General features: G+C 37.7%; 3 protein-coding genes and 1 long non-coding RNA gene across 5 annotated transcripts; 2 read left to right on the forward strand and 2 right to left on the reverse strand.

The window, feature by feature from the left end:
* Nucleotides 1-1,616: 1,616 nt before the first annotated feature.
* Nucleotides 1,617-3,098, reverse strand: LOC145212592 (uncharacterized). Its single transcript, XR_013856743.1, has 4 exons — nucleotides 2,632-3,098; nucleotides 2,505-2,571; nucleotides 2,215-2,350; nucleotides 1,617-2,135 (listed from the first exon to the last, which is right to left on the reverse strand). It is a non-coding gene; the product is annotated as an uncharacterized LOC145212592 (long non-coding RNA).
* Nucleotides 3,099-4,685: 1,587 nt separating this feature from the next.
* LOC145213717 (zinc finger matrin-type protein 5-like) lies at nucleotides 4,686-7,002 on the forward strand. 2 transcript variants are annotated; one of them, XM_080082091.1, is made up of 3 exons: nucleotides 4,686-4,998; nucleotides 5,053-5,175; nucleotides 6,386-7,002. In XM_080082091.1, the coding sequence occupies exons 1-3, from the start codon at nucleotides 4,872-4,874 to the stop codon at nucleotides 6,634-6,636; spliced, it is 501 nt and encodes a 166-aa protein (XP_079938217.1). In that variant the 5' UTR covers nucleotides 4,686-4,871; the 3' UTR covers nucleotides 6,637-7,002. The 2 variants fall into 2 exon arrangements, with proteins under 2 accessions (XP_079938217.1, XP_079938218.1); XM_080082092.1 differs by having other exon boundaries at nucleotides 4,724-4,998; nucleotides 5,056-5,175.
* LOC145213716 (tRNA-queuosine alpha-mannosyltransferase-like) lies at nucleotides 5,169-6,328 on the forward strand. The gene has a single exon (XM_080082089.1). The coding sequence runs from the start codon at nucleotides 5,209-5,211 to the stop codon at nucleotides 6,325-6,327; it is 1,119 nt and encodes a 372-aa protein (XP_079938215.1). The 5' UTR covers nucleotides 5,169-5,208; the 3' UTR covers nucleotide 6,328.
* Nucleotides 7,003-7,184: 182 nt separating the features above from the next.
* On the reverse strand, nucleotides 7,185-15,333 carry LOC145213715 (uncharacterized). Its single transcript, XM_080082088.1, has 16 exons — nucleotides 15,074-15,333; nucleotides 14,879-15,004; nucleotides 13,623-13,790; nucleotides 13,448-13,564; nucleotides 13,104-13,227; nucleotides 11,914-12,055; nucleotides 11,203-11,518; nucleotides 10,985-11,129; nucleotides 10,756-10,920; nucleotides 9,522-9,644; nucleotides 9,285-9,458; nucleotides 8,907-9,015; nucleotides 8,798-8,853; nucleotides 8,594-8,704; nucleotides 8,441-8,539; nucleotides 7,185-7,650 (listed from the first exon to the last, which is right to left on the reverse strand). Exons 1-16 carry the CDS (start codon nucleotides 15,221-15,223, stop codon nucleotides 7,304-7,306), a joined length of 2,472 nt encoding a protein of 823 aa, XP_079938214.1. The 5' UTR covers nucleotides 15,224-15,333; the 3' UTR covers nucleotides 7,185-7,303.
* Nucleotides 15,334-15,570: the final 237 nt, after the last annotated feature.

The raw sequence follows: 15,570 nt of genomic DNA on the forward strand, positions 1-15,570 counted from the left end.
TGGATAAAGCGCATTATAAATTATAAAATCATTAAGATGTGATATATTTCACAACGCGATTACGGATTAAGCGATAATCCGGTTGCCATGTAAACAGTACACGCCGATTGTTTTAAATGTGGAAACTTTCCTATGACGACGGTTTCTGAAGTTTTAGTCTTGTTTTGGGTAGTTTCCCTTATAAATGTGCCAGGCCTCTCGCTTCATATACACGTAAATGGCCTGTTGTTTCTAAACTATTTCGTTTTCTAGTTCAAACCAACGCCTTAAGCGGCAAAGTGCTAGGTGCATATTTGTGAGCAAGCACAAACCCGAAAGTACACGAACGAAACCTAGTCAAACTTACAACTTTGGCACATTCTACAGCGCAAGGGCACTAAGGCGAGCTGCATCAGTTTCTTTTATAACCCGTTATCCACTTGACAAAAAGAATAATTGATTGTAGCAAAACCTTTAAAGACTCAGATTGTGGCGCTACTTTCTAGCTTACTCAGCAAAACTGCAGCTGCAAGATTAGCGTGACTGTCACGTGATCAACGTGTGATCGTTGCTTCAAAAATTTAAACCAGCAACAAATACTAAAGGAATAAATGCCTTTCTTAATCGGTGTTTTACCTGATACGTTGCGCGAAGTCACGAATAGAAGACATAAAATATGTCAATCATTGGCACGTTACCAATTACGTGAATCAAAAGTGTGACTACTTGAGATCTAACATTTTTTACGTGTTTGGCGGGTCATGAACAATATAACAGAAAACATTTTTACCCATTTGTTTTACATTTAACCTTGTTTAAATTTCAATACAGTTTAACACTTCGAGTTTGGTGCAGTTCGCACATAGTAAGAAATTACAATCAGCGTCTTCACGTTGAACTTTTTATTTAAACGCTTGTTATATCACTATTGGCGATTAGATAAGCCAACAAAAAATGGATCGATGTACACTGCTTTGAGATAATGACGCCTTGTCATCGCACAGCGGTAAACTGAACGCCGATTTAATCTCCTAATAACTTTTTAAAAATTATTTATGGTCGAGACGTGTCATTTTCAACGTTGATATTTGGTTTAGAATGAAAACATGCATCTACGTCTTTTCGTGTACATTACCTTCAGAGGAGTTCCGGAAATTATTTGCATGTAATTTATTCAAAAGCAACTACACTTAGTCGTTTGGACGTTGCGCAGCTATTCTGGGTTAACGGTTAGTGGAATAGTTATCTAAAAACCTAATGCGTAGCTAAGATTGGCCTTTCTTTTAGATTATTTGATAATAATCAAACAAAATTCCATTTGAATTTTAAACGGTTGCTTCGGGGCAAGCAATTAGACGTGCACGATATTAAAAGGGATCGCTCAGTTAAGGCTGCGCACAGATCGGTGGATTTTACCACCATATCGTCGTATTTTTTTCGAAAACTCGGTCTGTTTAAATTTACCCTATAGATCAACAATCCGGTTAATCGCATATTTCGTTGAAAATTGATGCGAATATCCGGTTTATGCGATAAACCGGTATCGATTAACCGGACGATTATCTTAACAAACGATGGGTGACGGTTTGGGATTTTTAATTGTGATACGATTAAACGGATTATGCGATTAACCGGGTTCGTTTGTACTAGCATTGAAATTGGTCGTTACAAATATATATTTTTAACACATTAAATGCATCATAACATGAAATTCGACGTTTAAATATTTCATAATTACGTTGAAATAATATTGTTGGTGTTAATCTCGAGTTTTCGCAAACTTACTAAGTAAGACCGCCATCGTGGTCCCTCCTAAAAATTCCCGTTAAAAAAATATCTAACACAGCTAGCCTAAACACATTTATATCTATCTATTCAAACTAAGCTAGCTTATAAAATTCATATAGCGAGTCTGTCATGCATTTTTGTCGTCCAAAAAAGCAGAATCCGATTACGGGAAATACAAGAAAATAAATTATGAATTGATTACAAATCTATGGACTGAGTTTGTAACGTGAGAAACAATTAGCTATGGTTTGATTGGACGACCTGGGTGAATCACACGACAGACTTCTAACAAAACTTATCAGGAGGAAAGTTGCTTGTTCGATGGAGAGGTGGAGTTTGGTGGGATCGCAGAGAAGGAGGTTGGATTCCTGTTAAGAAATATTGTTGTTTTGAGGAGACCGCACAGTCTATATTAAAAACAACTCGCATCAATTTCAACAAAGTTACCTCGTTCCATTCATGATATTGTTGTGCCGCTGGTAGTCACCCTTAGTCATCGCTATTGTAATGCGGACAAACCAGGAATCCAACCTCTCTATGGATCCGATGATCAGCGTTTCCTTAACCCGTCGTCCCCTCTCAGCTGCAGACAAATCAACAATACTTAGTATTGAAATAAAGTGCTACTAACCTTCCGTAATTGCTGAAACGTCATTCAAACAAATCATTATCATTTAAACAGTTAACTCGTTCCAGTAATAATTTTGATGTGTAGCTGGTTTGCCGAGTCATCTTACTTTCATGAATCCAACCGCTCCATGGATCCGATCATCGTCCCTTCCGTATCCCGTCGTCTCCACCCAGCTGCAAGCAAATCAACAATGCTTAAAACACATCGTGCAACAAATATGACGAGTATCATACGGGTTTCGAAGTCGCACTGCTTCGCCGAGGATGACGTCATTACTGGCGCTCCGTCGTGTGATGTCATCGGACAGTGACCGCGTTCTGGTTCTCGCTGGTGCTTCGGTTCCATTGGATCATGTTGCCATTCCCATTAGATGACATCATCAGTGGTTGCGTCACATGCGTGCAAAACAAAATGTAGATTAGTGTTCACGTCAGTGAGATAGTTGCAGCCAATGACGAAATAACAGTTACACAACTTTATGCGCAAAAACCCAGAACCTTGTTTGATAAAATCGGCAAAAACAATATAGAGAGCGTACACAAGCCCTCCATATTGTATAGTGTGGCGAAAAAAACAAGTTGGGAGTAAAAAGAATAAAGGAGAAGTGAAATAAAGAAAATAAAATAGTAAAACAAGGTTCTGGGTTGGTCCCTACACTTTAAACCGTGTTTTATAAAACAACAAAAATCCAGCAACAACGACGAACCTGTAGCTTGGCTTCCTCCATCCGCTTCCAGCAACACGTGCTTTTAACGCCGCAAATCGGCCGTTTGCTTTTTATGTCAACTTCGGCGCCCCTGCAAGTCAGCTTTGAAATCCCCAAATCTAAGCGCAAATTGCCTGTGGAGTTTTCGGGCCTTGATTGACTGACCAATCATCGCCTCGGAAAAATATCCTACAAACACATGTAGTCCCAATCTTTCTGCCTGTGGAGTTTTCGGGCAACGATTAGTTAATCACTTTACCGCGCGTTTTTACCGAACATTCACCTCCTCAGGGACGAAACAACTCTTGGTTTACAAACAGTGGAAAGAAGTGACAACATAATCAAACACTGACTTGTGTCAGGTGATGTATTTGCATCACAGAAATATGTAGGCTGCATGACGCGCAAGATGTGGTTTGTACGGTTTAGCCGCTTGGCTTGTCAATCATGTGTGTTGATTGTAGTTCAATTTTTATTTAAAGGCGACTTCAGCCACAACTGTCATTTCTGTCACAGTAACTCGTCGGTTTTCATGTGGCTATTGAATGTTGACGTCGTCAAAGGTCAGGTAAACGGGTAGAGCTACTGACGGAGTGCCTCCTAGGAGATCCAAAAGTGCTTAATTTTTAAAACGGTATATCTAAAAAAATGCTAACGGTTAGGGCTATTAGGGTCGGGGTAAGGTATTAGCACTTAAAAATCAATAAAACTAACCCAAAAAATTAGTTATTAATGTAAAAATTTTATGTAAATATTTCCCAACCCAACCCATTTATAGCCGCTAAATAAATAATTCAGCTCTTTACGCCACCTATCGAAAATTATGCACTTTTGGATCTCCTAGGAGGCACTCCGTCAGTAGCTCTACCAGGTAAACGCTTCCGAACTCGATCGCAGAGGTGAAGGAAACACTTGATGAAGCGAAACACAAAATTAGCCCAATATTTTGTTATTATTCTGCCATAACCGAATGTTCGTAAAAATCCAAATTTTGTCCAAATAAAAGGGCAGTATAAATCCTCGCTACAATACCACAAACAAATGAATTCGTTTACATTGCAGAAAGAATGCCTACACACGCAGATAAGCACACAAATATCTCTGTAAAAAGTTACACTTGAGATACCGTATTTGCTCGATTGTAAGCCGCCCTCGATTGTAAGCCGCATGTTGAGGTGTTAAAAAAGTAATGTAAGCCGCCCTCAAATGTAAGCCGCACGCTGGAATTTTAGATACGATTGTTTCCTAATACATCTTTCTGTAGTTATATGGTATGACTATTTGCCCATATCTGTTAGTTACGTTGATAACTGTACCCGACAGAACGTATATCGACGTATAATCTGTACACGCATACATTTTTTGAACCCCAAATAATTTAAAATGTTAGAGTGCAGAAATGATTTCGGTATAAAATTAAAATATAAGCCGCCCTCGATTGTAAGCCGCCCTCAATTATAAGCCGCACAAACGGCAGCTAAAAAACAATATAAGCCGCGGCTTACAATCGAGCAAATACGGTATATATTTTAAGCAACTAGTGATGCTATATCACTAGTTGTCCAAAAATTTAATGGCGAAAGATTTTTCACCTCACCTTTTTGCGGGCAACTACACCTAGTGGTTGAAACATTTGCAGTTTTCCAACACACAGCCAATGTCTGGGAAAAACAAACAGTCTGACCCAGCATTTCACATGTTACAGTGGTTTTCAACTGATAGGTTTTTAACTTGCCGTGGAAAACTGGTACGGTAGTTTTATTTGTGATGGGAAAACGTTATTATTGTGAATATTGTCAGCGAGCATTTCAAGACAACATCACCGCCCGTAAGAAGCATTTAAATAGCGCTTCCCATCTTAGAAATAAGCAATCTTGGTTTCAAAGCTTTGGAGGTAAATATTACATTTAAGAAACGTTTAGTGTTGTTTTAACTGAAGTCTTTGCAGCAGATGCAAAAGAGTTCCTCGGCAAAAAGCCTTGTTATAAGTTTCTGTCGACTGGAAGTTGTCCGTTCGGAAACAATTGCAAATACCGACACCAGGCTGAACAAGAAGCGTTTTACTCTGGAGGTAATCAGCAAGTTGTTGTAAGATAAGTGGGTTATGTCAAGGCAAATTGTTGATGGCGAAAGCAAAGCTGCGTCAGTTTGTGATGTTTTGTTTATCGAGCCTTTCTACGGTGGTTCACACAAGCAGTTACTGGACCTGCTTATTGACTCACTGGACAAAACTAAAAATGTTGAAGTTTTGACCTTGCCAGCAAAAAAGTGGCATTGGAAAGCTCGAACATCTGCATTATACTTTGCTCAACAAATTCAAGCAACAAAAAAATACCGAGCTATTTTCTGCAGTTCTGTGTTAAACCTCTGTGAACTGGTGGGATTGTGCCCATTCTTACAGAGTTGTAAGAAAATAGTTTATTTTCATGAAAATCAACTAGTTTATCCAATAAGAAATCGAAGTGATGGCGATTTTCAATATGGATACAACCAGATTTTAACTGCATTGGCTGCAGATGTTGTACTCTTTAATTCTAAGTTTAATATGGAATCATTTTTAACAAATATGAGCACCTTTCTAAAACTCATTCCAGACCATCGTCCAATTGTGAGCCAAACAGATTTGCAGCAAAAATGCAAAGTACTTTATTTTCCACTTGTAAAACCACCAATTGTAAAAAAACATTCTTTGAAATCAGAAGTTCTTACCATAGTTTGGGCCCACAGATGGGAACACGATAAAGACCCGGAAACATTCTTTAAAGCTTTGCTCGAACTCAAAGACAAAGGTCACAAATTCCAAGTTTGTGTGTTGGGCCAACAGTTTTCTAAAATTCCAGCTATTTTTGATGAAGCTAAAATCAGTTTGGGTGACCAATATATAAAGCATTGGGGGTATGTAGAAAATAAGAGTGAATATTTTCAATTACTTTCATCATGTGATGTGGCTGTTTCCACAGCCAAACATGAATTTTTTGGTGTCTCTATGTTAGAGGCTGCAATGGCTGGTTGTATTCCACTTTGCCCAAACACACTTTCATATCCGGAAATATTTCCAACATTTTGTCTTTACAACACAGAAAGACAGTTGTTTAAGAAGTTGAAAAATTACTGTCAAAATAAATTACTTTGTTTAAAACATTATCAAAATACCCAGTGGAAATTTGAGAAATTTTTATGGACAAATTTACAAACATCATTTCATGACAATTTACTGACGTGAAGTTTTTACCCATGGATGTAAACAACAGCTGGTAATTACCTCTCTGTTTGTGTTTTAGTGGCAGTCTCGCAAGAAAGAAAATTGCCCTCAGAAAATATTTTGAAATCCTGGATTAATGGAATAAAAGAAAGAAAGCTGTCTAGCAGTTCGGAGTGTGAAACAATTTGTCGGAGTGGTACAGTTGAGACGCTGCCTGGACCTGAAAATAATGATACATTACCTCCGTCTATGCAACCACCACCTCCAGAAGGTTGGCCGGTCGACTGTAATAATGTTAATCTATTGAGTTCAAACAATGTATCATCCTGACAGGAATCCTGTACAAATTGTGTAACCAGGAGTGGGATTCAAATTTTTTGTCAACCAGTTCTATTACAAAAGTCTTATTTTTTAGCCAGTTATGTTACAAATCGTTCATTAAAAGTAACCAGTAATGCTAACCGGTTTGCTGATCTCATAAAATTCCGTGAGACGGTTCTATAAAACCGGTGCGAGCCAGCTGAATCCCACCACTGGTTGTCATCTACACAAGTGTTATTGAGTAAGTAAACATTAAAGACCAACATCAACAACAAGTAAAATCGCAGTTTGGACATGTTGCATGAAAGTTTGTGAACAATATGCAGTTTTTGTTTCTTGATGTTTGTACAATAAAACTTTTTACCTGTGTAAGAATAGTGGTCTAATAAATGATTGCTTTGGGCTCAAAATTAAATTGCCTTGCCTGGGAAACCAACAGTTTGAAATGAGCAAAGAGAATTTCCAATGATGTAAAAATTATGGTATCGTAGTGTAACTCATTGGTATGTGGTATACTGCCTATATTGGTCTGTCCTTCAAATTACAGAACATACAAAAACCTTGAAGAAAACGATGTTGTTTTAGATGTCAGAAAAAATGAACACAATTTTTAGAAAAGCAACATGTATAGTAGAAATAATGGAGCAGAAAGTTGGATTGCCACAAACAATGCCCTTCATACTTCAGCGTTTTGTCGGTGACTTGCCATGTGTGCTTTGTAGAAACATTGCACAGAGAAAACTTCCTCGCATAGATCGCACTGATAGAGTTTGAGTCTGATTTGTGACGGGTCGTCTTTAACAGCTGCTTTGCTGTCAACAATGTCTCCAACAGGTTTTATTTCCACACAAGGTTTTTCTGTTGATATATCAACCTGATTTTTTTCTTGGTGAATTCGCTTAATATGGTTGTTTAGTTGAGAAATTGACTTAAATTGACGCAGGCATATTTCACAAGTGTTTGTTGTTTCTTTGTTGTTATTTGCATCATTGCAATCTGGTTTTAATAACTTTCCATCAACATCTGAAAAATATAATTGATTTTGTCAAAAAATTGAGTTGTTAAGTTGAGTTTGTTAGGGCAGGCTAAATCGTAGCAGCAAAATTGCGCTAAAATATTTACCTAGCCGGAAATAGCTGCGCAACTTTAAGACATTAAAAAGCGAGCCAATCTTGAAGGCACAATTGGTGGATAGATTGTATACGTGCTGCAGCTACACCGTTACTACACAGAAGCCTGATATTTGCAGATTACCTGTTGCATGTGTCAATCTTACAAAAAGACACCGGAATGAGACCCATAAATACAATGGGCTAGGGTGGGCCAAAACTGCAAATGTTCTGTTTGGTTAAACACCGAGCATCTCATGTTTCTCATGCACAAACATTCCCAATTCTGTGCTAGTTTTTATAGATTTTCAAAGACCCTTACATCACCAGCAGTGTGTTAAGCTTTACAGCCCCCAGAACTACTTGTTATTCCAGCATTTTATCCATTAAAAAGACATTTTTTTTCTTGGATACCCTTTCGAACACTAGTTTCCTGCAACACACATTTAATGCTCGGGTCAGTTTGTGCAACTACTCAGCCGAGCGCCGAGAATTAAAAACAGCGATGCTCTGTACCAAGAACAGGTTCTGGCTCGGCTCGGCCCATCCCTAACATATGCTGCAGTTAATAACTTGGCGATGGTCTCAAATGGTAGGTTCTGGCTCGGCTCGGCCCATCCCTAACATATGCTGCAGTTAATAACTTGGCGATGGTCTCAAATGGTAGGTTTTTCCAGAATTCATGCCTTTTTACAAAAACTTACATTTTTGTTCTTCATGCGACTTTTTGATGTGAAACTTAAGATTTTTTTCTTTCCAAAACCTTTTGGTACAAAACGGGCAATGATGGTTTTTCTCCCCTCCTGCACAAAAATTGATTAACAAACCACAAAAAACAAGCAGCCAACAAATCTAACCTTCAAGGTCTTTTAATTTCTTTGCTGCGGTTTCCGAATTGCTTCTGGCTTTCCTCTTCACTGACTTGTGGGTTGTTGTTATGTCCGAAGAACTTCGCTCAAATATTTTCCCTGAAAACAAAAGGAATTTAAGAAATGACAAAATAAAAGTTATAAACTTCACTTCAGTGATTATATATTTGAGGAAACAAATTTCGCACCAACCTGGCTTGCTATCAGTGGAGGCTGTTTTGCATGATTTTTGTTTACTGGGCTGTAAACTAAAACAAAAAAGAATTAAAAACTTATTTCTATTACTTTACATAACACATACTTTTCATGCTGCTTTTCATCATAGCTTTTATGTGAGATTGTATCATCTGGTAAAATTTCGGGATGAACTAAACCAGGAGCGATAAGTTCCGTGTTCGAAATCACCCAACCTGTGAAAAATTTTTGTAGCGTTATTGTCTGGTAGAGCTACTAACACAAGGTAGAGCTACTAACACAAGTGCGGATAGATGGCGCAAAGAGCGAGGTAACCGTAGTTAGTTTTAGTGCTAAACATGTGGTTTTTAAACCGGTCCACAATGCAGAAGAGGTTGCCGACCCCTGCTTTAGATCAGCTGGTGGTATTCAGCAAACTGGTCTGGATCTTGTGTTAGCAGATTTTTTTCCCAAACTGGGAAATTACTGAATGGATTATATCTACCTGTAACATCCTGATCTTCTGCTAAGGCTTCCTCCAGAACGTCACACACCGGAAATAAACTGTGAATTTTTAGTCGTTTTGCTGCTGTGATTATTTCGTGTACACTTTTGATGTTGCTTCCCACTACAACTTGGGAAGTGTAGATGTAATCGAGCACAAGGCTCAGCGCAGAAGCTGGAAACAGAACAGGATTAAATGCAACCACTTCTTTATAAATCACCTGCTGCAAAACCTCACCTGTAATGCCTTGCAACTCAATAAAACTCAGCGGTGTCTGTTTGATTTCCTCCGAAGCAAACAATGTGTGGAAAAAGTCACTACAAGCTGCAAGAAGGCTCTTGTGTGCCTTAAATACCTCACCTACAACAAAACGTGACATGATTTTCTCAAGGATGTTATTAAAAGCAAAGGTGTTAAAAATCAGAAGGGTGACTTACACACATACTGCTATTACACATACACCCAGTGGTTTTTTTAAGGTGTTTTGGGGGACCGAAACATTCCCCCAAATTTCTCCAGCGGTTTCCCAAAATTTGGAAATAGCTATTTTTTGGTATTTAAATGAAACACTTGCGGTCCCTTAAAACAGTGGTTCTTAAACTTTTTTGACCGCGGCCCAAATCTGAGTTATATGAACACCTCACGACCCAAGCTCCCAACATCAAAAAATATATTTTCTTCTAATATGCATGAAAAAAGACGCAGACAGCCAGTTGTAGTACACAGTACTATGAAACAATGATTAATTATAAACAAATGATTGATTTATCGTAGCGTGTTTCATTAAATTGAAATTTTTCCTTCATAAATCTTCAATGCACGGCTCTATTTTTCGTTCAAGAGACCACTTGATATTTATATTCAGTGAAAGGTCTGTGATTCGACGTGGTCGAGTGAGTTGACTTTGCTACTGCATTAAGTAAATTTGTTTGTGTTTACTTAATGCAGTAATAGTTCATTCAGAATTGAATCACTATAGCGCGACCCATTTTTTGACCCTATGCGACCCATGTTTGGGTCGCGACCCATACTTTGAGAACCACTGTCTTAAAACTACTTAGCGGTCACCCAAACCAAACCTTAAAAAAACCCTGCATACACCTATTATAAAAAGTTCATGTATTCACTAAACCTTCACAAAATTCATACTGGGGGGTACGAGAACTGTTCCTAGGGGGTGCGCGCATGTTGAATCATTAAGGTTAGTAAGGTCTATTCTATATAAATACAAAAACCCTAAGGGGTGCGAAAATTGGTTGGTGATTTGAAAGGGGTGACAAGATTTAGGTTTAGGCAAATTTTAGTTATTACTTAATGTTGAACTGGCTTTGGTTTGTGAACTAACTTGAGTTTTTGCTAAGATTTATGATAAAACCTTACCATAACCATCAGCATTTTCACGCAAGCACCTTTGGGCTCAATGACAACAAGTTTCTTATCTAGTTTTAGGCTTTATCGCATAATTTCCTACCCTGAGCAGCCAGTGTGATGTCACAAAACATTCCAACGTCTCGCTGCTTTTGTAGAGATTGCAAAATTTGCAAGGAATGATGGTTTTGTGTTTCCTTCGTTGTGGAAGATATCTTTGAAGTTATGCTATCTTCCAGCGGCAAACATGTGCTGTCGGCCGCTGCATCTGAACATAACCACAATGTGTCAGAACTTGATGTCACCAAAATGTTTTCTGTGCAATACTTTACCTTGTGAAGTGAGAGGAGCTTCGTACTGTGTCTCACAATCTTTCATTTTCAGTTTAAAGTATGTACCTATCGTTTTCGTAGGGACTCGGTATTGTGACATAAAGTTTTTCGTCTTTTTCCTGAATCGATATTGTGTGCTTTCATCCTACATAACAAAAAAGAGTAAATACAAAAAAAGACAATTAGGAAATTTTTCTGAAGTGAAACAGTATTTTCACCTTCGTATCAGTTGAGTTTTGTACCATAAAATCCTGGGTGGCTTTGGATGAAGTTTGTGAAAAAGAATCTTTCAACAAAGAGCTTGGGAGAGGATTTATAGTTTCCTTACATTTGTTCTGCACAGGTTTGTCACTAAAATCACTGTTGGGTGAAAAATCCACATTAGTTTCTCCTTCTGTCCCTGGGTTTTCAAAATGACTGATGACTCGGTTTTTATTCAATTGTTCAAATATTTCTTGATTTCTTCGTTTAGCTTGAGGTTCAAAACTGCTGCCGTGCGACGCCCACTGACCAACATCAGAAAGCTCTGGCAACCTTCAAAACATTATGAAGTGAAACCAGCTTGAAATAAAAGTCCTGAGTTTTGTTAATGTTGGGTTAAGTGATAATTTAGGTCAGGGCTCATCAAACTCTGGCTCCGGCCCACGAGGCCACATTTTTTTGGTTTGCCAAATCGTATTGATAACTTTGTAGCATTTAAAAATTAATCTACTCCTTACAAAAGTTTTCTTGTCGCGATATGTAGAATTGATATTACCTAGTTTCATGCGCAAACAATTGCCTTATTTTGTTACTTGTGATGTAATATACAAGCATTGTTCGCAAGTTGAGACTAACTGTACAGTTTAACAGTCGCATCACCAGATTTAAAATGGGATGTTAGAAAGACCACATGTGCATCAGTTCTTGTAAGATAACAATAAAAATACCGCTCTATTTGCTGTTCTTCCAGGGAAATGTTGTGTTTTATTGCTTCCATCGGAATTACAGGGTATTCATCCAAATCAATCTTCAACGAATCCTTCTCATCTTCGTCAATCTCGCTTCCAACTTTTTCAATCGTGTCAGCTTCTGCATCAACAAATAACTCAATGACTCCAGTGGAAACTATTCTGAACTCGTTTAGTGACCTTATCCAGTTTATTGGTTCCAAACTGGCTGCATTTCACTTAAATTAAGTGACATAGCATGTTTTAGTAAAGACCTAACGCTTTTTTTAGTTCATCATCTGACTGAGGGTGGCCCTAGCGTTTGCTAAGTACCTGGCAAACAGTTAATGCCGAAACTCTAGAACAGAGGTTCTCAAACTTTTTAAGCATGCAGACAACACACTTCGCAGGTAAACAGCATAACAACAGTTGTTAAAAGAATGTCAATTTCCAACTTTATTGTGGTGGGTAAGGATGCTTTTCATTACTAATAACTAAAATATGAGCTTCATAGTGTTATCATGCACACCAGTATTTCGTCATGAAGTCCTAAAACACCAGGAAATGTTTGCACTTCAAGATAGGAAATATTTCACGGCACACATGGAAATCTCTCACAGCACAGTAGTGTGCCACGGCATACAGTTTGAGAATCACTGCTCTAGAGAGTATAGAGCAGGGGTCAGCAACCCCTGGCACGCGAGAGGGCTTTTCATGGCACGCCAACCGATTTGCATGTTTATAATAAAGTAACAATTTAACCTGTTACACTACTTGTTTATAGTTTTTATCCTTTATGCACAAAACACTCTGTTTTTTCTTTATTATTGATATCTGCAGGCACGAACCACTATTATTTGGAAAAACATTATCATGCGAGGTCAGTAACAAATAGAAACATCAAGTAAATTGGCACATATCGTCTAAAAGGTTGCCGACCCCTGGTATAGAGGAACTAAGTAAGTCAACTCCATGTTTTAAGGCCCAAATATTATTTTGAAACAAACAATGCTTGTATCGTTGCAGAGCGCAAAAAGCCTGTGTCATCTCATGATATAATGATCAGTGTCCTACTCATTTATACCAACTGCAATCCCTTTGATTACTGTATGCAGAAACTGTTTTTGCAAGTCGCACAACCAGCGGGCCGTATGCGACCTGCTTGCCGGGGTTTAACAATGGAAGTCTACCTTCAACTTTCCCTTGTGGCTGATACTGATCCTCAGGTTGTGTTGATTCGAGGTATTCCAACCTGCTTAGCTCAGCTTGTCTTTTCTTCAAGGTTTCCTCAAGCATGGTCAAAGCTTCCTCATCCTAAAAAAGTAGAATACATGAACAGGTTACAAAGTAGAATATTTACAGTCAATAAATTGTGTTTGTGCATTACACAAGGCAAAAAAACATCAGTGCAGCTCCGATACGCAACAATACAAAATATTTCTGCTTTAGCCAACAACCCCACAAACCAACGTAATTAACTTTTTTATTAAACTCTAAATTATCACTTAATTTTTGTCTCAAAAAGATTTTTTACCAATTCAATTTCTTCTTCTTCAACCAGTTCCACAACGTCATCGCTTTTTGTTGCATTGTTTGTTTTTCCTTCATCTTCCGATGAAAAGTTTAGTCCATGCAATGAATCATGTTCACCCTGCGAAGAATTAGTTTGTTTTTCTATTTTTTCTAGAATTAGTAGTTTGTTTGTTTACCAATTGAAGTGGATTTTTAGATTTTGAATGTTTTCTTTTTCTTCTCATCGGCCAATTATGGTCGATAGTTTGAATTGATAGATCCAAATTATGAAGTAGTTTTGGTGCAAATGTGCTGTCCCATGTTGATCTTAATTTGTATAAATCACCTCGGGTCTTTGCGTCTGCCTGCAACAAAAGTAACACTTAACTATTCTTTGTAATCATCACAACAGTCAACTAGAATAGTGGCCTTTGTATTAATTTAAAAATACTCCCAATCTTTCAATATATAATCTCTAGCTTCAACCTAGCTATTGCTGTCCTAAACCTGTTTTAAAATAGTTGAAACTTGTCCTAGAAAAATGCAAATGGTATTACAGACACAGAAAAATTAGCCTTGTAAAGGCAAATGTATAACAATTGTTTCTAATATCGTTTGCAGTGGCCTCTTGCCATGCGGTAGCTGCACCCAGAAACATTTTGACAAGGTTTTCAGTATCACACAGTTAATCTTTTTACAACGTATTTTGTTTAAATTATACAAAACCAATGTTTTCACAAGTGTATTTGATGTTACCCCACACTCAGTTATGTTTTTGGGACCCGTATAAGTGAACAAAATGGGTCAAAATTGTAATGCACACCTTAAGACAGCTTTGCATAATGTGTGAAAGTTTCTCAAGCACTCGTAAAAAGAAAAAAAGCACTATGAGTGCAACAGCATATCTGAGCGGTTGAATTAGAGTTCCCTCTCGAGAAATTCTCGTCGAGAAATTCTCGAGAAATCTCAAAAAAATCGAGTCTCGATTCTCGAGAAATAAATAAAAATTTCTCGAGAAAAATTACGTCACGTATCTTAAACAAAAAGTAAATGCGACACCTCTTATTACGTGTATTTTTCGTTTCAACTCGCCTCTAGAGCTGACTAGGCACATAACTTTCTTTTTTTGCTTCCGTAACAGCGATTTTTAACGTGCGTTGCCGCTAAACTTTCACCTTTCCAGGCAGAAGTCACGCCTGGTTGCGTAAGATCTATAACAGTCGCTTCGTTTTTGGCTGATTTGCTAGCGAATCACTACTTGCTATCGCTACTAGAAGCGAAAAAACGTACAATCGTAAATTTTTTTGTTTGTTTTGTTACAAAATCGGCTTAAATAAAAATTTCGAGACTCTCGAGATTCTCGAGAAATGGATTTTTAATTTCTCGTTTCTCGAGAAACGAAAAAGTCGAGAAATAGAGGAACCCTAGGTTGAATACAAACTAGTCACCGTACCTTTTCAAAAATGCTGGTAAAATTCAGGACCAAATTTTTGCTGAATAGTTTCATGTATACGTCACCGAAGTTCTTCACAATTGAATCGATCAAGTACATGATTGGCATCTTTTTCTTAAACTGAACCTGAAGTAAAAACAGCAAGTGAATAAATAGCAGTAAAATCAAAACAGAATTTAAGCAAAACTCACTGACCTTGAATAGACGAGACTCAATGATCTGAACGATATTACATGCAAAGTTGACGTTTTCCTCCGCTAAAACGGTCAACATATTAATCAGAGGTTTACTGTTAAAAGTCAACTCCGCCAACGAGGCTTCATACTCGGACAAAACCGAATTCATGACCCAGAAATTGTCAGTTAAATTCCAGTATTAATTTGTCACCTAACTATGAGAAAAGTATGCAGAATTACTCATAAACGCAACCACCACAACAATAACACTCCACTATATCGTGTTGCTGCAAAAAAATGGTATTGCTGTCCGTAGAAACTACTTCACCTCATCCGATACGTGTACACAACACTCATCGGACTTCATTTTAATTTTTAAAACGATGTTAAACTTTATTGGTAAAAATAATAGATGTGAAAAGCGACATGCTTTATATTTCAAATGTTTCGGCAAATGCTCATGATGTAACACTTGTTTCTGAACTTCTTTTCAGAATTCACCGACAGTTTACTGTT

The sequence above is a fragment of the Phallusia mammillata genome, chromosome 2, assembly GCF_965637545.1.
Source record: "Phallusia mammillata chromosome 2, kaPhaMamm4.hap1.1, whole genome shotgun sequence".
NCBI lineage: Eukaryota > Metazoa > Chordata > Ascidiacea > Phlebobranchia > Ascidiidae > Phallusia > Phallusia mammillata.

Coding starts and splice junctions, on each gene's coding strand:
- LOC145213715 (XM_080082088.1), bottom strand. CDS start 15,223: ATGAATTCGGTTTTGTCCGAGTATGAAGCCTCGTTGGCGGAGTTGACT. Junction 13,791..14,878: donor TTACCAGCATTTTTGAAAAG/GTACGGTGACTA, acceptor CTTTTGTTGCAG/GCAGACGCAAAGACCCGAGG. Junction 12,056..13,103: donor GCCACAAGGGAAAGTTGAAG/GTAGACTTCCAT, acceptor TTGTTGATGCAG/AAGCTGACACGATTGAAAAA.
- LOC145213716 (XM_080082089.1), top strand. CDS start 5,209: ATGTCAAGGCAAATTGTTGATGGCGAAAGCAAAGCTGCGTCAGTTTGT.
- LOC145213717 (XM_080082091.1), top strand. CDS start 4,872: ATGGGAAAACGTTATTATTGTGAATATTGTCAGCGAGCATTTCAAGAC. Junction 4,999..5,052: donor TTGGTTTCAAAGCTTTGGAG/GTAAATATTACA, acceptor AAGTCTTTGCAG/CAGATGCAAAAGAGTTCCTC. Junction 5,176..6,385: donor AGAAGCGTTTTACTCTGGAG/GTAATCAGCAAG, acceptor TTTGTGTTTTAG/TGGCAGTCTCGCAAGAAAGA.